This window comes from Trichophyton benhamiae, assembly GCF_000151125.1.
Source record: "Trichophyton benhamiae CBS 112371 chromosome Unknown contig01145.0, whole genome shotgun sequence".
Lineage (NCBI taxonomy): Eukaryota > Fungi > Ascomycota > Eurotiomycetes > Onygenales > Arthrodermataceae > Trichophyton > Trichophyton benhamiae.
Genome location: NW_003315111.1, coordinates 366454 through 387572, shown reverse-complemented (window position 1 = coordinate 387572; position 21119 = coordinate 366454). Strand labels below are relative to the sequence as shown.

Below are 21119 nucleotides of genomic sequence, written 5' to 3'. Positions count from 1 at the left end.
CTTCTCTTCTCTTCAGCTTCAGTGATCCTGGAGCATCGTAATTGGAGATAAACAGCGAGAACCGAAGCTCTGCCTAGCTAGCTACCAGCTATCATGGCCGTCAAGACCGTGGACATCACCCCCTTCCCTGACCAAAAGGCCGGCACGTAAGTACAGCGAGCTACGCAGAGCCAGGAAGCCCTTTATTTTGCCTGCTACATGCAGGGCGGGATTGGAGTGATTGCTAACGTCGAGCTATAGATCTGGTCTCCGGAAGAAGGTCACCACTTTCCAGCAGCAGCACTACACCGAGGCCTTCGTGGCCAGCATCCTGCTCTCGATCCCTGAGGGGGCCCAGGACGCATTCCTCGTTATCGGTGGTGACGGCAGATTCTACAACACCGAAGCCATCCAGCTCATTGCTCGCATTGGAGCTGCATACGGCGTCAAGAAGCTGTTGATCGGACAAAATGGCATCCTGAGCACCCCTGCAGCTAGCCATGTCATTCGTAAGAGACAGGCGACTGGGGGGATCCTGTTGACTGCAAGTCATAATCCTGGAGGTAACTAAAAACAAAACAATTGCGTGATTCTCGGATCGCTTTTCGTATCTAGACATTGAACTGACAGGGAGTGTCCCTCTCACCGCAACCAACAGGCCCGAACGCTGATTTTGGTATCAAATACAATCTCTCAAACGGAGCTCCCGCCCCGGAATCTGTGACAAACAAAATCTATGAAGTATCAAAGTCTTTGACCTCATACAAGATCGAAGACCTTTCGGAGGTTAAACTCTCGGAAATTGGCACCCAGCAGTATGGGTCCCTGGAGGTCGAAATCATTGACTCGACCGCTGATTACGTCGAGATGTTGAAGGACATTTTCGACTTCGGCTTGATCAAGTCTTTCTTGCAGAGCCGCCCGGATTTCAAGGTCTTGTTTGATGGCCTCCACGGTGTCACCGGACCATACGGAGTTGCCATCTTCCAGAAAGAACTTGGCCTGCCCGCTTCCAGCACCCAGAACTGCGTTCCAAGCCCCGATTTCAATGGTGGCCACCCAGATCCCAACCTGACCTACGCCAAATCGCTGGTGGATGCAGTCGACAAGGATGGTATTCAGTTCGGAGCGGCCAGCGACGGCGATGGTGACCGCAACATGATCTACGGTGCCAACGCGTTTGTTTCTCCAGGAGACAGTCTTGCCATCATCGCCCATCATGCTAAACTTATCCCGTACTTCCAGAAGCAAGGCGTCTACGGCCTGGCCCGATCCATGCCGACCTCCGGCGCTGTCGATCGAGTTGCCAAGGCACAGAATCTCCAATGCTACGAAGTTCCGACTGGTTGGAAGTTCTTCTGCGCTCTGTTTGACAATAAGAAGATGTCAATATGTGGAGAGGAGAGTTTCGGTACTGGCAGCAACCATATTAGAGAGAAGGATGGCCTCTGGGCCATCGTTGCCTGGCTCAACATCATTGCTGGCTACGCAAAGTCTCACCCTGACAAGCCATTGAGCATTGCTGCCATCCAGCAAGACTTCTGGAGCATCTATGGACGCACTTTCTTCACCAGATACGATTATGAAGATGTTGATAGCAACGGAGCAAAGAAGGTCATCGATGACCTGGCTGAACTTGTCAACCAGAAAGAAACCTTTGTTGGCTCCACTGTCTCCGGCCGAAAGGTCACTGGAGCAGGCAACTTCAGCTATACCGATCTGGATGGCAGTGTGAGCAAGAACCAGGGATTATTCGTCACCTTTGATGATGGCAGCCGCATCGTTGTCAGACTTTCTGGAACTGGCAGCAGTGGTGCTACCATCCGTCTCTACATTGAGCGCCACGAGAGTGACTCAAAGGCGATCCTTAAGGATGCTCAGGACTACCTAAAGGACAATGTCGCCCTCGCTGTTAAGCTTCTCAAGTTGAAGGAGTACATTGGCCGGGAGGAGCCCGATGTCAAGACCTAAGCAGATTCAATAATCTTGCTCTACTTTCCGCAAGGCATATACATACCTCTTGCAAAGTGAGGAGTAAAAAAAACTGGGGATTACTTTACGGACACGAAGCATTGCAGCATTTCCACTCGTTAATCCATTCGTTTTCATGATCTAATGACCTGTGATGAAACAGGAATAACCCGAAAAAAAAAGGCCACGAGAATGAACGTCAACACTAATTGCACAGTCTAATTAGCACATAGCCTAAATACTTAAATAAACAGAATAATATATATGTGCATTAATCATAGAACTGGAGTTTCTAGTTACGTACAAGAAAACATGGGAATCATCATCATCTACATAGTCAATTCGGCATTTGCGATGTCTTCCTCGTCCACCAGTCCTTCCAATTTACCACGAACCCTTCCCTTCGTGCTTCTTCGGCCGCAAAGACAACAGCATGGCTTCGAATCGCCTCTTCCAAGGTACATCCTAGAATCTCGACCTGAGCCTTCTTTACATCCCACCCCTTGTTTTCTACGGAGTCCACCGCCCTGACAAAGGCCCTTGTGAGCCCATAATCCCCACCCCCATGGGACTCTGCTTCTTCTGGGGGTGGTGGAGCTATGGAATGCTTCTTCGTCTCTCCCGTCCCGAAAGTGAAGATGCTGATCGTCTCACCATCATATGTTATTTCACCCAGGGTGCCAGATATCCGGCCACGGCGTACACACTGGGATTCGGTGGGAGCCACCATATGCAGCGTAGCGAGCTTGGAACCCCTGCTGCCAAGTGGTGATTGCGTGTTTGATTCTGATCCAATATCAAGGCCGTGTGGTATGGGGTCGTTCCCCCAGGACATGGTGACAAATTGGTCGTCGCATACGCTGTTATCAGACTCGTACACGCATCGCCCGTACCATGGGCGCGAAGCAATATCCTCATCACGCATAGTCTTGACGTCGTAGTCTTGCGCTAGGATGCCGAGGAGGTTTTTCTTTGCTGTTTCCATGCCATGTTTGGAGAGAACGTCTTCGATTTCCGGGTATACGTTATGCGCTGGGAAGCCTGTACTGCCTTTCGCCAGACACAGATCATTATATATCTTGACAGAGCTATATATGCAATCCCGTTCAATGGGGCAGGAAAGGCAGTTCGTGCTATCTCCAGCTGCAACGGGCTTGTTCGCCTTTGTAAATTGGGCAAGCATCCCCGTAGAGGCGATGGTTCGCGGTAGATGCTCGGGGTAATCCACTGGTGCCCCCGGCGGAGGTGAGCAGAGCAGCCACAGTATGAAGTCGATGTCATGACAGCATTTGGTCAATAAGCTGCCATCTCCAATGTCTGTCTCTCTCCTCCAATTCCCACGAACATAGCTATGAGCAAAGTGAGACCACCCCACTGGCTCTGTATGCTCCAGAGATATGATGTCTCCTATCACCCTGTCTGTAAGGAGGAGTTTGCGAAGCAGCTGGTTGTGTGGGCTGTATCGAAGTACATGGCCAATCGAGAATATCTTTGACGGCAACGGCGATGTTGGAGATGCATCTGTAATAGCCTTGGAGGCTAGAAGAATGTCCTTCAGAGACAGAGCCAGTGGCTTCTCGCACATTATATGTAGATTCAAGGGCGCGATGGCCTGAACTATCTCCAGGTGTGAGTCATCCAGAGTGCAGATGAAGACGCCGTCAACTCCAATATCAGTCGACGAAGATGAACCATCCAGCTTGCTGCGTCTGTTTTTCTCCCAGTCCAGCCAGCTCTTCCAGTCCTTGAATTCTTGTCCTGTAACCGGCTGCTTTTCCCCCCAGACGTACTTTCGTCCAAAGCGTTGGCGGGTCTCATTGTTAGGCTCGGCAACGGCGTAGATAACCCCGTCGGTGGCATTGGTTACGGCTTTTCCATAGGCAGTTCCTCGTTGCCCAGCGCCAATAACCAAGAATCGTAATGGCCCTGGTTGTCTCGCCATGGCTGGTGTAGTTGGTATCTTCAAGTGGGTGTTGCAGGTCGTTGGTTATGTCTGCTGGATGGCTAGATGGCCAGTGGGCAGGGAGGTAAACTACTCAGTTTTTATATGGCCAGTCAGATAGCTGTGCGGGGATCTATCATGCATGCAGTTGCTATCATCCTCTCGTTCATTTGCTCGTATTTTCTCCTCAATCCACCATGGCTTTGATAATGGGGGGGGGGCATATATGGATGACAGTGTTACACATACGAACGTTTGCTTATGAAAGGCGGCCAACTAACTAATCGGCTATTTTGATAGCTGCTGGAGCAAGCCTCTATGTAACTATTCTCCACACACTTAGGATACTCTTATTCCAAATCCTGTTTAACGATTCGCCAGTTAACTAAGGCGTGAGTAGCTAAATATAACAGCCGAATATCCCTGCGGCTTCTTAATATTCGAATGCGCTTAAAAACTTAACTATTTTGCAGTCAAGCTACCAAGTATGCTAGGAACCCATCAACAAAAAATGCGCCAACAATATCTGAAAGTAGTTACTCCATCAAATGCATGCAATGAAAGGAAGATATAGTGAACGACGAATCCACCGAAGGAGAAGAAGATGGAAACACATGCTCCCGGAAATGCAGACAATCAAATAGAAAAGAGCGCCAACAAATGCATCAGAAAATTGGAAGCAAACTAAACAAAGGAGCGTGATTAGGTATTATCCGATCCATCAATGGGAGTAAGTAATGAATAAAAAAGGAGATGAAATTTTTTGAACGCCGGTTGACATGCAACAAACTCGCAGGGTCTTGTTCAGAAAAGAAATATTAAGTGGTAGTAAGGAATGGATTCTCTCACTTATGCCATCGTTTCGCGGCAGCGATCTTTGCAGCTCTAGTTCTACTAGAGCCTCCGCCTTCGCGACGATGCCATGCATCGTGTGGCCAGACCCATCCTCGAATTCGCTTTGCCTCGCGCTTTTCCCGCTGCTGCGGCTCGGGAATCCAGCTATCCTTATCCTCTGGCAGGGTGCGTTGACGAGTTAAGGCTCCTGGGCCACCAACATTTAGATGCCATGATGGCTGAGTTGGTAGAGGCACGGACTTAGACAACATGAGCAGGTAATATAGTGCCATAGTAGCAGAGAAAGGGCCAGAGAATCCTGTAGGAAAAGGAGAGGTCCCTCGGGATGAGGTAGAATAGTCGGATGACTGAGCCGAAGAGGCAGAAGTAGAGCGAGACAACCCGATGCTAGATAGTGATGGGTTATAGGGTGACTTTGTTGCGATTGGAGTGGCCAGTTCGAGGAAGCCAAAATATGGCACATCGTCGCCTTCGTCACAACCAGCACGCACGCAGACAAGTTCAATCTCAGTCATGATGAATCCATAGCGGCAGGAGTGTTCCCTCATGCAGCGTTGCAAATGAGAGAGGCCATTGAGATACTCAACACGTCGATGAGGTGCTTCATTTCGCATTCCAGTGTTCCATCTGTTGAATGTCTTGACTAAGCCGACAATGCGGCCACGGGGGAGGCCAGACGGAGTCTGCTCTGTATCACTAGCATAGTTTGCGATGAAATGCGGGTCGTTATCCCTGTTTGCTGGATTTATTGGAGCAGGGTATAAGGACAGACAATCGCGTCCTTGGGATATGCGAAGAGCGGCATTTACTCGCGGGGCATAGACATCGCGGATCAAATCAGTCAATGAGAATTCTGAGTCTGGATAGAGCCGAGATGGCGCAACAGTGCTAAGCGGGAGGCAATCCTGGGAAACCCCTGTCGTAAGAAGCTGGGGGAAGCGAGGAATAGCACTCATAGCTTCAAGGGAAAAGGACGACCATTGTCGTATATTCCTGACGTCCCACCAAAAATGTGCTGGGTTCACTCGATTTGAAGGGTAGGCCATAGTTTCGACGAGGTTGATGGCCTGCATGGGTGCATTGAGGTACTCCAGCAAAGTCGTAGATGCAGATGACGACGATGAAGAGTAATCCATTGGTGGTGCAAGGGATGGCGGAATGACATTAAGAGAGGGAGGGAAAGAAGGGTCAACAGTCGAAACCCCCAGCGCTCTTGCTGTGGTATCAGAAAAGCCACAATGATTTTGTGTAGATGCAACCTCCGAGGTGGGAGCATAAGCTTCTGCACCGGCCGAGTAGGCAGAGGTTGGATAGGCGGGAGATGGGTATGTACCTGGGTAAGCAGGAGTAGAATAGTTGGACGTTGGATAACTAACGTGTGGATCACCTGCTGTAGCTGTGTAAGGGGTGGTAGGGTATGTGGGTGTTGGATATGTGAAAGATGTTGCAGAAGCAGGGGTGGTTGGGCTATATTGAGAAAGGTACTTGGGGATTTGGCGGTAAGTAGGGTAACCATAACGACTTAGTGTGGCATCATCGATGCTAGAAACAGACGGGTTCCGTGAATGAGAAGCTCTTCGTCTGGAGCTCGAGGGAGGGACTGCAGAGAGGGGAGACATAGCACTACCCCCAGGGTAGCCATATGATGCAGGTGTGGCACAAACTGGGGAGACCAGCGAGCAGTCAATAGGCTCAACTGCCCTTCGGGAAATAGAAGGGCGTGAAGCAGGATAAGGGGCAAACCCCGGGGGATTCTGCGTAGTCGAAAGGGCTTTCCGACTTCGTTGCGGGCCATAGTGTGATTGAGGCTCGACAACAATATCCTGGGGTCTGATTTTGGGCAAAAGTAGAGGGCCCGGTGCTCGTCTACCTGGAGACCTGCTAGAAGTAGATACACTAGTCGAGCGAGATGCGGGTGAAGAGTCATCGGTATATGCAGAAGAACAAGCGTATTCAGAGGAGCCTGACGTTGTCCGACTATGAGCAGAGCCAAGTAGCTCAGCATCAGACATAAGAGCCCGAGGTGGCGTCGACGGCTTAAAGTAGTAGAGTTCTGACGCCATTTTCGAAGTTGTATCTAGGGGGTGTTAGAATTAGGTTGCCATAATTAATATTCTGAGGTTCATCAACGTACCAATCTAAGGAATTGGAATGGGTATAGTAAAACCAATATGACGGGGAAAAAGGGAGGGTAAAGCTTTTGTGACAATCCGAGATGCTAATGCTTGAATGGAGATACAAGTGAAATGATGAGAAAGGGAAGGCCAGCTTCCAATAGTATGCACCGTATTCAGTAGGTATACAAAGAAAACGTGTAGTTAACCAGGGTATCTGGAGGGACAGAACATGGGAACCATACAATAGGAAATGCAAGGGAAATAGAGAAACAAGAAAAGGAAAAGAAAATTAAAGGAGAAGTTGAGCCTGGGGAATGAAAAATTGAACAAGCCAGAGAGAATTCTGGATGGGCATTGTGGACATTAAATCTTCAACAAGTCCAACAGGGACTGGCAGGAGTTGCAGGGCCATAACCATACGAAGCTCAAGAACATAAAGATATCTGAAACATGCAATGAATCATATCGAGGAATAAAAAGAAAAGCGGGAAAGGAGAGACGCGCCCATTGGCATAAAATTCCGTCTATTCAGAAGGCTAAAAATGTATCCTCAACCCTCGACCGAGCCGCCTGTCTGGAGCGTAAAGGCGGGTCCTAGGTGCCGGGCCTTAGGTTGCAGGAAGCGCCAAACTGAAAGAAAGGGGAAAAAAAGAAAGAAAGAGAAGGGCATATCTGATACAGATCACTAGGCGAGACGGGGTGGGATAAGGGGTATGGGGTTTAGCCCGAGTCTCCTTTTGCGTCGGTGGGAGCCAGTAGTAACTCAGTAAGTTACTTCTTCCCCATGCTCATGCCCTTACCGATATCATCGATCATCACACATAAGGTAATGCTCCGGCAGAGACTCTCCGTGAATAACAACCTATATTTGGACATTCATTACGCAGCTGCTATTTCTAGCCAGGGCTAGTAGGCGCTATGCATGGCTGTTTCAGAGAGGAAGAATGTCACATTTAGACGTTGTTGGCGCCAAAGAGAGCTCCATCGCATGAAATAATATTGCCGCTTCGCGGACAAAGATAGATATTTCTCCGCCGGCCGGGGAGGAAGCCCCAGCAAGGGTAGTCGGAAAGTGGGATATCGTGCCAGGGGAATGGGAAAGATGCGACTGTTTCAGGGTCCTGTAGCGGTTCTTGAATGCAAAGGCACTAGTTGGCGCCCATGAGCAAGTCGGCCGCCCGTCCCATAAATATAAACAAATATACATATGGACGAGGTTGTCGTGATGGGGACGTGCAGCAGTTACGCGCCGACGTGGGCGCGTCTGGGCGGGACAAGGGTGTTAAAGCCTCCTATTGGCTTATGCTGTGACCTGACTAATGGCCACTAAACTGTATTTGGAAGGCAGGCGCTAACTGATGACCCACTATTGTCTAAATGAGGAAAGTACGGTTCACACGTGACTAGAGCCCCAGTGCACGTACCATCATATCGGTCACATGACTCCTTCTCTCGGCGACGTCAAAAGTGGAAACAACCAACAACCTGTACAATAAAAACCGGAGTAACATTTTCCTACCGGGGGGGTTAAATGAGAGACGGGAGGCATCAAAGAGGGACCATGCAGCTTTGACGGCGCGAAGGGAGACAGAAGAAGAACGCTCGAGCCAGAAAAAGTACCTCGGAAAAGTCACCCCCTTGCCGATCCACAGTTCCAGCTCCTGGCGTTAACGAGCTTTCTTACCCGTCTGACTGGCTGTCAGCTTAGGCTGCATGCCTAAAATGTGTTTCATATTTTGTGTTACAGTCGGTATCATCGCCTGTAAGTGACCGTCTTTCGGCCTGAAGAAGTAATCCACCAATCCAAACGAAGCCAATTCAACGCGATGTGTCGCCTTTGCCGCCCAATGGGCGCGTAGGGAGGACGAACGGGCTTAACTTCACCCCGTCCCCGCGTCATACAGAGTACAGCGACTGAAACTACTGCGTGGGCTTGTATAGTTCCAAGGAACACAGAATACATCGTAGCGAGAATATCCTAACAAGTTAGGACGATTGAAAAAACCCCATGTATTAAAATTAAGCATGTGTCTATGCTATGTTCCAAAAGGTGAAAGAAGAATAGTAAGCGTGAATGGGTAAGCGTGGTTGGTCTTGGTAATCATGGTAAAAAAAAAGACCGTGTCCCTCATTTCTCCATCACTGTTGAGCCCCCCCAAGTTCCCCGTTCATGTGGCATCACTCGATTGCTCATGCAAATAAGGAAAAGAAAAGCATACCCCGTTCGTGTGCAAGGTTTATAATCCCCCTTCTAAGAAAGAGAAAGTAGAAAAAGGAAGAGGCAGATGTGAGTTTTGAATTTCATCTCCTGAAGATGGAGATGCGGTTGCACCCTGTTGAAAAAGCCTTTTTTTGAATTATGCTGAATGGACCCTTCCGCCACCTCTTATTTTTAATTAAAAATGTTTATTTATGCCTTGACGGCATACTCTCTTCGGAACATGTCATCGACCTTGGTTAGGTAGTAAGTTCCAGGGGTGATGTTGTCGACGTTGCCAACAGGAGTGAAGTTCTTCTGCAAGTGAGCCTTTTCACGAAGGAGGCACATCTGTAATTATTTGAAAGAAAATGAGGTTAGTTCAGTTTGTAATCATTTCCAACATGAATGTATGAACTTACATCATCGTAAACCTGGGGATCGACCACACGTCTGGCATCGAGTCGCTTTTGCAGATCCAACTGCTTGACAATATTTGAGACATCACCGACAACCTTGATGCTGAACATGGAGCTAGCCAGGCCGCTTCCATAACTGAAGATGCCAACACGCTTGGGCTGGGCAGGGTCGAAAGGAACTTTGCTGAGTAAGCTGACGAGTCCTCCGTAGACACTTGCGCAGTACATGTTTCCGCACTGAGTGGCTACTTCGATAGATGGAGCGATACGCTCGTTGAATCGCTTCTTGGACAGGCCCATGAAGGTCTTTTCGACTGTCTTGTCGGTGACAGACTTCTCATAGTCGAGGTTGCGGACTTCAGGGGCAACTTCAGCGAAGGCCGGGTGCTCTGGGTTGTCAAGGTAGTCGTTGTAGAGGAGTCGTCCGTACGACTTAGCTACGAGCTTGCAGGTGGGAGCGTGGAAGAGAATATGATCAAATCGGTCAAGAGGGGTCTTAGACTCGTCTACAATACCGTTTGAGTCACCGTTTTGGCCCTTAAGGACTTTCTCTCTGGCGTTGTACGCCTTGTAGCAGGCATCCACGGCTTCGGTGTAGCATCTTATGGAGTAGTGACCGTCAACATAGGGGTATTCGCTGGTAAGGTCAGGCTTGTAGAAGTCGTAGGCATGGGTGATGTAGGTGCCCCTGAGACCGGGCTCAAAGACAATGGGAGCATCGGGTCCGACGAGCATGGCAACACAGCCAGCTCCACCGGTGGGACGAGCATTACCCTTCTTGTAGAGAGCAATGTCACCAGCAACAACGATGGCGTCTCTGCCATCCCAGCCAGAGGACTCTACCCAGTTGATGCTGTTGAGAAGAGCATTGGTTCCGCCGTAGCAGGCGTTGACGGTGTCGACACCCTCGATGTTGGTGTTGCCAGAGGGAGCAAAGAGCTGCATCAGCACGGACTTGACGGACTTGGACTTGTCCAGCATGGTCTCTGTGCCGACCTCGAGGCGTCCAATCGACTTGGGGTCGATGGAGTATTTGCGGAGGAGTGAAGACACAGTGGTCAAGCATATGGAGTAGATGTCTAGGATCTGTTAGCAGAAGCCCCACGACATAATACATAATACTAATACAAGAAACGGAGACCAGCAGTTTATCTCACCTTCTCTGTCATCACAGAAGCTCATCTTGGTCTGGCCGAGACCAATGGTATATTTGCCTTGACTGACTCCATCGAACTTCTCGAGCTCGGCTTGGTCGACGCACTATCGGAGGCATTTAGCAAGGATTTAGCAATGACCCTCCTTTACTGTGCCAACAAGGACACTGGAACGAGGTCTCACCTGGCTGGGGAAGTAGATCTCAAGGGCTTTGATGCCGATATTTTGAGGTCGGGAAGACATGGTTACGGTGGGTTTTTTTTCCTTCTCTCTCCGTTCTGTACGACGAGCTTCGGTGTATATTTCTGAGAACAAAGACTGTCAGCGAGGGACACAAGTACTGCAGGACAGAAGAGTGTGGGATGAAGACGAACAAGGCCGAGCAAGCAGAGCAGCAAGCGACAAGAGTGTAGGTGGCTGTTCAATTCTTCGTCTTCGTGCAGTGGGGGAGCAAAAGGGGAGCGGTGAACAGGGGGAGCAGTAGTGGACGCAGGCGTATGTAGCAGACAGAGTGGGTGAGGTGATAGCAGGGGAACCAACTAGTGGGGGGACCAGCAGCTTACGGCGGGTTTATATAGACAATGCAATTGAGACGGCGACTTTTTGGAGCTGGGGATGAGGTTTCTCCTTTTATTCCCCCCTTTCGTCTCGTCTCTTCTTTCTTCTCTCTTCTTCTCTTCTCCCACTCTTTATCTTTTTTTATTCTCAACCAAGCTAGCTAGTCGACTTTCAACCGCCTAAAAAATGGTTTTTCCTTTTTTTTTTTTTGCACAAAAAAAAGATTAAATTTTGATGACTAAGCGATATCGATGGGTGGTCAGATCATAGGGACTAGGCCCGTTTAGGACTAGCGGCTCAACAGGGAACAAAGCAAGACGTGGCAGCCGAAGAGCGAAAAGCGAGGCCGACGTCGAGGAAGCCGAGTTGTTCATGCATGCGGAGGGCAGACAAACATGCAGAGCGACGAGCGTGGTTGGTATCTTCAGGCTTATGCAGAGTCGTGCTGTTACTTGTGTGCTGTCTTGCAACTCCGACGCTCAGCCACAGAAGTGGCTTATCGATAAGAGCGCCAACTAAGTTTTGTTAGCTTACTATCAGCTTAGTCATCCGATTGGTTAATTAGCTAGTCATTCCAGGCATCAGCGTTTGTCGGAGCATGCGAAGAGAACGGACAGGACGGTTCTTCAGCGTTGTGTATAAGGTTAGCCGGATATTGCTGGTTAGCTAGTTGTTTGATTGGAAGTGTGGGCAGTATCCACGCGGCCGAAGGCTGCTCGAGGAGTCCGTGATAAGGCTCTGGCGGATTACGCAACTATGTGAAAAGTCAAGCAAAGGGCTGATAAAGTACACCGTACGAGGTTAAAGACATGTGTCCCCTGCTCCTCTGCTCAGCAAGGAGTATGTTACACTGCTTGCTTCTACAAGTTATAAAAAGATCCCAATAATAATAAAATATATTGAACACGAACAGGCACAGGGCCGAGACCGAGGCACGTGACATGGCTGTGCATCGGGGCTGACCTCGTAAGGGGAACAGAAACATCGCGAGCAACTTCAACTTTGCCAAACGTGATAACGACTGGCGGGTTCTCGGGAAAGGAAAAGAAGGAGATCCAGTCAGCTTACACTCTTTTGATACACTCCCCCTCGGCTGGTAGAACATGACCAGGGACCCCTCGACGGTTGAACGGTGACCGTCCCCCTGATTTCGCGCGACACAGCGTCGTCGTCTGCCTCGCCCTCCGCAATATTTGAAAGGTGAGGATAAACGGTCCCCTCTGCGGCGATGGGCGACCAAAAGGTCCCCTATGAACACCTCCCGATCCCTACCTATGAAGAAGCAACCTCCTCTCGCCCGTCATCCTCGCAATCCCGGCTCGGACCTCGAGAAGTAAGCGACGATGCCGAAAGGCAGGGCCTCCTACACAACCATGACACGGCCGGAGAGCGCAGCCAGCGGCCATTTTTGCGGGGATACAGACCTCCCACAGTCGAATCGGCACGGTCAAGCCTTGACTTTCTCTCAGAAAATGGGAGTTCTGCTCGTGGGTCGACGGAGCAGTTGCGGAGAGAACTAGAGGAGATGGAAGTCGAGGATCCTCCACAGGCTTCGTCATCGTCGTCGTCTTCCTCCTTTGCTAAACGATTCACAAGCTTCAAACGGACCCTATCGTCAATAAACCTGCCGTTACGAAAATATTTCCCTACTTTCACTCTACCATCCTTCAACTTTCGCTTTAATATATGTGCGGGCATAGAGCATCAGCAGAGATGCATTATCCTACTGAGGGTCTTTGCCGTTTGTCTAGTCGCTTCTCTTGTTTACCTACTCTTCGTCTCAAACTTCTTTTCGTTCAGCAACAGGATCAACCAAGGCCAGATATACCAACCCGAGTCTGTCCGTGTGTTCCTGGAGAACCACATTAATGAAACAGCCATAGGACAGAATCTCGAACGGGCTACAAATTTCCCTCATATTGCGGGCACAGAAGGGAACTACGCCTTGGCTAAATGGGTAGAGGAAAACTTCAAGTCATATGGGCTGGAAAGTGTCGAGTTGGAGCAGTTTGATGTCTATCTCAACTACCCTAAGAAAGGTGGGAGGAAGGTAGCCATAGTTGACCCTCCTGAGGCGCGATGGGAGGCGCAAGTTGAGGAAGACCAGGTGTACACTGATCCGCCACGGGAGCAGACAATGGTGTTCCACGGACTCTCCAAATCAGGCAACGTAACAGGACCGCTTGTATATGCAAATTATGGATCCAAGCAGGAATTTCAAAAGCTTACTGATATGGGTGTGAGTGTCAAGGGGTCAATAATCTTGATCCGACATTACGGGACACAGCCAGACGTGGCTCTAAAGGTCAAGGCTGCGGAACTGGCTGGTGCGGCTGGTTGTATTATATATTCTGACCCAGCTGAAGACGGATTCCGGAAAGGGGATCCTTGGCCAAAGGGAAGGTTCATGCCCAAGGATGGGGTCCAGAGAGGTGCAGTTAACCGCGTTGCTATGGCGGCTGGTGACGTCCTCAGTCCTGGGTTCTCTTCCCGGACAGATGAAAAGAAGCGATTAAAGGTTGACGAAGCTAAGGGGCTTCCCCAGATCCCAAGCATCCCTCTCTCCTGGAAGGATGCTCAACACCTTTTGATGGCTCTCAAGGGTCATGGTAAGAAGGTACCCAAGGACTGGGTTGGTGGTGTTCCAGATATCAACGAATGGTGGACTGGAAACGAAGATTCACCTAAGGTCAACTTGATGAATTTGCAGGATGAGGTTGAGCGGCAGCCCATCTACAATGTTATTGGGCGAATAGTTGGCGTCGAGCAGTCCAAAAACAGCATCATACTGGGTAACCATCGTGACTCCTGGTGCTTCGGGGCGGTAGAACCTGGCAGCGGAACTGCGGTTCTACTAGAGATTGCCCGTGTTTTTGGTGAGCTCAAGGCTCGTGGATGGAGACCACTGCGGACCATTGAGTTCGTCAGCTGGGATGCAGGCGAGTATGGGATGATTGGATCCACTGAGCACGTTGAAGATAGAACAGAGCTTCTAAGGGCTAATGCATTTGCCTATCTCAATGTGGATGTTGCTGTCTCTGGAGATAAATTCTCCGCCAGAGGCTCACCCCTATTTGAGCCTATTCTGCTCCACATCTTGAATCGGGTACCAGATCCCAGGAGAAGAGCAACTATTCGGCAACTTTGGGACAAGGCTGGGTCTAAACTTGAAGGACCCAACGCGGAAGGTGATTCTCTCCCGTTCCAGACAATTTCCGGTACTTCTAGCATCAGTCTGGAATTTAAAGGAGACCGTTACCCTGCCCACAGTTGTTACAGCAATTTCGACTGGATTCATAAAACGGGCGACCCTGGTTTCTTATACCATCGTGCTATGGGCCAGATCTGGGGCCTGCTCGCTCTGGAGCTATGCAGCCGACCCGTCCTCCCATTTGACATACATCCCTTTGCTAAAGCTCTTGCTCAGTATGTCTTGGATTTGCATAAATACGCCAAAAAGATATCTGTGCCTCTGAAATCTCTCAAGAACCGAGATAAAAATGATAACAATAAATCAGACGACGGCGTTGTTGACCTGGAACCTCTATATGACGCAGCCAACTCCCTTAATGCCGAAGTTGCCAAGTTCCATCGATGGGAAGGGAATTGGAATGCCACTATATATGACCAGAACGGATTTGAAGACGATGTCTCGGCTCTCAGACGCATGACTCACAATACTCACATGGCCTATTTTGAAACAAACCTTCTAGACCTAGAACAAGGCGGAGGAGTAAGCTTTCTTTCCTACTGCCTTTTCAAAATCCCCTCTTCTAACTTGATATCACAGGTCCCTAACCGCACTCAATATAAACATATGATATTCTCCCCTCAACTATGGCCTGAGAACCCCGAGGACTCGACTTACTTCCCTGCCATTAGGGATGCCATGGATTCAAGAGACTGGACCCAAACCCAGGTATGGATTGATAAAGTCTCAAAGATCATCACCAACGCAGCTGTCAGATTAAACCAATAATCTTCTATCCCTTTCCCTCTCTTTATTATCTTTCCCCTTTCTGTCAGTATATATTTCATCAATGAACGAAACAATCATCTTCCAGAGTCATTGCTAGGACGATTCACCGGAGCAGCTCAATGCATGGCCCTTTTACTTGTCCTTTTTCAGTTTCCTTTTCCCACTTATACCTCGATCACGGCGTTTGTTATACTATACAGCATTTGGCATCATGCTCGGTTTATCTCCTTTTTTCGTCCTACCTGTCTTCAACATTTCTTCTTTTCTTCTCTTCTCCTGAAATCCTCGTATTATTATGACATTCAAGTTGTTTTCTTATCCCTCTTTTCCCTCGTCTAGCGTGTACTTCATGATGCTATCGAGTACACGTCCTTCCTCTCGTCTTCAAATACCATTTTTTATACTAATTACTAGCGAAACCGCCTGTTATCCTCCTTTACTATGCGAGATATCTCTGTCCTTACAGCGTTTCTTTCCTTGTTGAAACTTGGTTGATGAAACTGTCTGTTCAAATTTTGGAACACACATAAAATTACCTACATACCAGAGCTGTATATAATTTCCTTATAAAGCCCTTCAAGTTGTTGAAAATATATCTCCAGCTGAAACACTTAGTATTACAGTAGGCTTTGACACAACCAGTTTACGGAATCGAATCCATTGGTTCTATCTATGGTTATTAGTCGAAATACACAAGCCATTCTATCTGGCGAAAGAAATCTCCAATCCTCCATCAGAGTTATAACCAGCTTCTTTTCAGGGGAAAGGAAGAGAAATATATGTATGACCCCCAAGGAAACACAAAATACAGAACAAACAAGCGAAGGCGAGAGAGAAATTGGTTTACAATCTGCCGCAAAAGGTAGAAAAACGCAAAAAGGAGAGTACGCAGTAGAGCGAGCGAAAAGGAGAATGGTAACAACCATAAAAGGGATCAAAAGAACGAGGCTATTGATTTCAGGCCGTGGGAACGTGATTATTGCTAGAATAAAAAAAGAGAGAAAGGAACTATAAAGATCAAGTGGACTATCCAAGACAACCGCAGATGCAAGCCATTGCGTGAAGCTGGTGTAGCCCTAGGAAACTGGATGACACTCCCCATTGCATTTTTCAGCTAATAGGAAGTTTGCTCATGTCACCCTTTCCATCCTTAATCCAAGCAGGATCAATCAATCTCTCTCGTTCAGCGTAAAGCTGTTTATAAGCGCCGCGGATAGTACCGTCACTAACATGGGCAACACCGGAAATCTCCTTGGCCGACTTCCCATGGCCCATTAAGAAGGAAGCCATGTATATGGAAGCAGCGACAATGGAAAGTGGTGAGCGGCCAGCGAGATCGCCCATGGAAGTGACTCTGTCCGCGAGTAGGGACGAAACGTTCGTAACCTGGAAGGGGAGGTCAAGAAGATTGCAGAATCGGTTGCAGAGATCACTTGGCTTAGTAGATGTAGTTCCAGTGTATGCGTCGTTGGGGTCAGGAACGCCTGGTTGTAGTATGTTAGTACATGGCGTCATATTAAATGCCACACAGTGTCAGCTTCATACCTCCACTTGAGACCACAGAGTTGATGCGCTCAAGGTTCTGAGCTGTGAAGAACTTCTCCAGAGCCTTGTAAATCCTGCCGATTTCCTTCTTTGAAACTCTTGTGACAGCGAATATTTCAGTAAATGTCCGCGGAACCTTGCACTGCCGACAGGCAATGAAGATGCAACCGGCTATAATAACATCTTGGGATTTCCCCTTGAATGCTTTCGCATCATCAACGATTTTGAACAGGTATTTTGCCGTATCTGCAACGTTCTTTTGAATGTTAAACCCATCACACAAGGAGCCTATCTCCTTATAGGCAGCAAGCAAGGCCTTGTTTGTTTTCTCTGTGGACATCTTGCTTTGGGCACGATGAAGCTCTCTGCTGCGAGCTCCACCCGTACCAAACGAAATCTGCGTCTCGAGCTGGTTGCCGTTAAGCAGAGGGTTAGAAGCGTCACCGACACGAGAAGGGTCATCATTATTCTGATCATCATTTGAGAAAGTACGCCACTCTGAGTGAGGGTCAATTTCCCTATCAGCCAAGACGAGGCCACAGGAGCCGCATATGGTTTCGTGGCTCTCGGGGACTAGATTAGGAGGATTCTCCTTACACTCCGGGCATATAAGCCGCGCAGCTAGGTTCTCCTTCCACGGCATCTGAGCGGCCTCCCCCCGAAGACCAGTTCCTACAGCCGCCATTTTAGCTTTATGAACCTTCCCTTTTTGAGGCCTCAGGCGACTAGAATGACGACGCCTTATCTTATTGTAGCTAACGGTAAGGTTATGCTGAGACGCGCACACACGGATGAAGAGCGGCGAATACAGTTTGGCGGTTGGTACCGAACAGGAGAAAACGAGAAGAGCTGGAGGGAGATGCGAAAAGAGGATCACTGGGCCCTTGTCGGCACGCTTTTCTTCTCCAGTTCAAGAGGATATGCGAACAACCACTGCCTCTTTTAACACCATGTTAGTTCCAAAATAATATAGCGAAAAAAAAAGAGGAGCAGAGAGGGAGAGAAAGAGGGTCAAGCGGATGATGATGGCGTATTTTATATTTGTAAAATCTTTATTCTTTTTTTAACCTTATCGAGGGCCTTGCGGAAGATAATGGAGGAGAGTGGCAGCTTCTTCAAGGCCTAAACTGGTTGTTTTATTCCATTTTTTTCAATATCATGCTGGTGTGCTTTTGTATTTGTTTGCGCGAGATGCCCTTGAAAGACAGCAAAATCATCTCAGCTTTACCTTTCTAGAGAGAAAACCCTTGACTTTGGCGGACAAGAGCGCCAGAACCCCCTAGACGACGCCGCAAGATGCCCTGGCCGGGCAGGCTGAAGGAAATCGAACTTCTGCTAGGCTTCCACGGAGAGTGGCAAGGCCGGTCGACACTTTAAGAGAGGAGAGAAGCGCAGCCGTTTGAGCGTGTGAGGTGAGATGAAGTGAGTTGGTGCTCGTCCCGACGGCTGTGCCTGAGTGCGTCTCCTATGTTAGCGGTCTCCAGTCTGTGCTGCGGCGGAAAGGCTGGGGTTGTCTGTCGAAAGAGGGAGGCCGAAGGTCGAAAATCGAGGATCGAAGTTGATATCAGCAAAAGAGTGAACGAGGCTTTGCCTCTTCCGGTGACTTGATGCTTAAGTAAGCATTTGCTGACTCATCAAACACCTACTTTCAACCTCAGAAGAAAAGAAGAACGAAAGACGAAAGGACGAAGAGATATCAAAACCACCGAACAAACTCAGCTCCCGAAGCAGCCAGCCTGTCGACAGCCAGTCAAGCCCATACCTCCGTCGCGATGATGTCTCAGTCCTTCAGATCCTCGGTAGAGAGAACCCCCAATTCCCGCGCCCTCGCCTGCTATCCCGAAACTGGCCACCAATGCTAACCGGTCAACCACCAGGTCTCTTTTCTGAGCCGAGCAGTCCGCCAACAGAGCCCGATTGTTCGTCGAAGCTTTGCTACTACTCCTATCAGACGTGGTTAGTTATGAGACCTTGGGCGAGCGTACACTCTCGTCAATTGATGAATAATCATGCCGAATTTGGAGCAAATGAATGACTTACTTACCCGTCCAACTTTTTTCCCTAATCCAGCCGACCCCGTCCAGGACCTGTATATCCGTGAACTCGCTGCCTACAAGCCCACTCCCCGCAAGGCCAACGACGCCGAAGGCCATGTCCAGAAGTTTTCACCTCCCGCCGCTCCCCAATCCCCCGAGGAGGCTAACATCACCGCTGAGCTGAAGGCCTACGAGTCCCAGGCTGTCGAGGTTGAGGGCCAGGGTCAGGAAGCCGGCCAGCCCACCCCGGTTGAGGAGGACTGGCTCGAGATGGATGAGGAGAAACCTGCTGCTCACTAAGTTATTTATCAGTTCGCCCGTCCGTCCGAGCGGCCCGATGATAATATGTGTTGATCGATAGAATTAGAGTGATAGGATGGGATGTCATCATGTATAGTTACACATAAACTCGAACACATTTCTTGCCTTTTCCCTGCTTGTTCTTGTTATACACAGTGTACAATCGTGAATGTTGTGTTGGCTCTAGGTGTGCTTGATATATAGCTATAACTTGGCAACTGGGCATTGTTCGACTACTTACTCGACTGTTGTCAATTCATTTACGTGAGATCGCACTAGTGCTACTTATCTTCCTTTATGTGACTAGAAAATGGCCACTTTAAACGGTTTGAACACGTTATTTTATCCGGCATTAGTATATAGCCGCGAAAAGCAGCGGCCGACCATTCGGCAATATTCCAAACATCCTAAGCCCGACCGACAGTAAGTAAGCAATCAACAACAACAATAACAACCCCTACAACTGACATCACATCCTATTCTCTGCTTTCCTGACGTCCGAAAAAGAGGCTCTTCCTATTTGATAAGTTCAAAGCCAGCCGCCTATCAGAACACTCGAGACGAAGATCGAACAGGGACAGCAGAAAGATGCCTGGTCAGTGTTCCCCCCGTGGGGGCACGGACAAGATGGCCCTTTTGAGTTGTGTTGTCCTTCTTTTATTTTTATTTTAATTTTTTTTCCTATAATTTTACTGCGTCTTCTGCGTCTTCTGCGCCGAGCTGCAGCTAGACATGCAGGAGCCAAAGCCTTTCAGGACCAGGTAAGACCAGACGAAGTTGGTGTTGGCTCCAGTAACATGACAGTGAGATGGCCGTCGACGCTGGACTCGATGTATAGACCAGATATCAGCCTTCGACAGCAACCTGATAAACTCCACCGCTGGCAATCACCCAGTGTGTATGGAGCGAGTGCCAACGCCCAAGAACGACAAAGGGACCTATCTGAAGCCGCGTCAGAGATCTATTAGTTAAATTATCCCATGTGGGCGCTCTACAGGCATTATCGGCCTTCAAGTGGATATAACATTAATGATTAGGGAGAAAAAAAGCAAGCAAGCAAGCAAAGCAGAGGCAGTGGGAGAAAAAGGGAGAAAGCAAGACCCCCGCCACGAAGCAGGCCGGAGGACAGCCAAGGGGTGCCAAAGAAGATGAGACACCCAGAGACTTCAAACGCGAAGATAAGAGAGAATAAATCAAGGGAAGAAAATGGCAGAGAGGGAAGGGCCCTATGCCGTCTGAGAGTCTGAGAGGCGGCTGCAGGAACTCGCAAATGGACATAATCTTGCCTGCTGGCCCTGTCCGCCCTGCATCTCTCACGCACATGAACCAAGCTAAGACATGCCTTTAGGTGTGGCTGTCCTTGGATGATAGCTTCAAGGCGATCTTTATAGAGCCATGGCAGCGGCGGACGGCGAGCGAGGGTGTGCGATGTCGATGTGCGATGAGGCTAAAGGGGACACCTAGATAGAGACAGACAGTTAGTTATAATTATTATATTGCTTCAGGACCGGCCTCTTCTCTTATCTTTTCTTCTTCTTCTTCTTCTTCTCTTCTTTGGCACGTTTGTCTGCCTTTGACTTCCCCTTCACCCATGGACACGGCCCGTTGCCACTACCTGCTGACTTGATAGACTGGACGGCTCATAATTATTCAACCCATCCGTCAACCATCAACCAGCGACCAAAAATCACCGAGCGAGCCAGAGGAAACGCAGCCAGCCAGAAGCCCGCAGTCGAGCAGACGGGCCGAATCGTCTTGTCGCTGAGGTCATCGAGCTGCTCCCGATGACGAACCTACCCTGTCGCTAGGTTTCGCTCTCTTCACACGCAAGTGGAAAAGCCGTTGCTGGCTGACTATTTACCTGCGCTCTCTGGCTCCCTGTCTCTCTCTGCTTCTCTCTCACGCCTCCGTCGCCTGCTCTTTTTCACTCTTCTTTACGACGGCCTCGAGAGAAAGATCCTCTCCTTCGTCTGCCCCGTGCTCCTCTATCTCATGGTTTTGCTAGATCTCGAGAATCCTGCCATTGACGGGGAGCTGGCCTCTCACGGTCCTTGGGCCTAGTACCG

General features: G+C 49.1%; 7 protein-coding genes across 7 annotated transcripts; 3 read left to right on the top strand and 4 right to left on the bottom strand.

Annotated features, from left to right (window-relative positions):
- Positions 1-93: 93 nt before the first annotated feature.
- On the top strand, positions 94-1950 carry ARB_05514 (uncharacterized protein; the record flags this gene model as incomplete). The annotated part of the gene is made up of 3 exons (XM_003016071.1): positions 94-146; positions 241-488; positions 638-1950. The coding sequence occupies 3 exons, from the start codon at positions 94-96 to the stop codon at positions 1948-1950; spliced, it is 1614 nt and encodes a 537-aa protein (XP_003016117.1).
- Positions 1951-2287: 337 nt separating this feature from the next.
- Positions 2288-3892, bottom strand: ARB_05513 (uncharacterized protein; the record flags this gene model as incomplete). The annotated part of the gene is made up of 1 exon (XM_003016070.1): positions 2288-3892. The coding sequence occupies one exon, from the start codon at positions 3890-3892 to the stop codon at positions 2288-2290; it is 1605 nt and encodes a 534-aa protein (XP_003016116.1).
- Positions 3893-4737: 845 nt separating this feature from the next.
- Positions 4738-6810, bottom strand: ARB_05512 (uncharacterized protein; the record flags this gene model as incomplete). Its single annotated transcript, XM_003016069.1, has 1 exon — positions 4738-6810. One exon carries the CDS (start codon positions 6808-6810, stop codon positions 4738-4740), a length of 2073 nt encoding a protein of 690 aa, XP_003016115.1.
- Positions 6811-9274: 2464 nt separating this feature from the next.
- Positions 9275-10878, bottom strand: ARB_05511 (uncharacterized protein; the record flags this gene model as incomplete). The annotated part of the gene is made up of 4 exons (XM_003016068.1): positions 9275-9412; positions 9484-10559; positions 10638-10740; positions 10819-10878. 4 exons carry the CDS (start codon positions 10876-10878, stop codon positions 9275-9277), a joined length of 1377 nt encoding a protein of 458 aa, XP_003016114.1.
- Positions 10879-12421: 1543 nt separating this feature from the next.
- Positions 12422-15172, top strand: ARB_05510 (uncharacterized protein; the record flags this gene model as incomplete). Its single annotated transcript, XM_003016067.1, has 1 exon — positions 12422-15172. One exon carries the CDS (start codon positions 12422-12424, stop codon positions 15170-15172), a length of 2751 nt encoding a protein of 916 aa, XP_003016113.1.
- Positions 15173-16282: 1110 nt separating this feature from the next.
- Positions 16283-17360, bottom strand: ARB_05509 (uncharacterized protein; the record flags this gene model as incomplete). The annotated part of the gene is made up of 2 exons (XM_003016066.1): positions 16283-16656; positions 16718-17360. The coding sequence occupies 2 exons, from the start codon at positions 17358-17360 to the stop codon at positions 16283-16285; spliced, it is 1017 nt and encodes a 338-aa protein (XP_003016112.1).
- A 1366-nt stretch (positions 17361-18726) lies between these two features.
- On the top strand, positions 18727-19053 carry ARB_05508 (uncharacterized protein; the record flags this gene model as incomplete). Its single annotated transcript, XM_003016065.1, has 1 exon — positions 18727-19053. One exon carries the CDS (start codon positions 18727-18729, stop codon positions 19051-19053), a length of 327 nt encoding a protein of 108 aa, XP_003016111.1.
- Positions 19054-21119: the final 2066 nt, after the last annotated feature.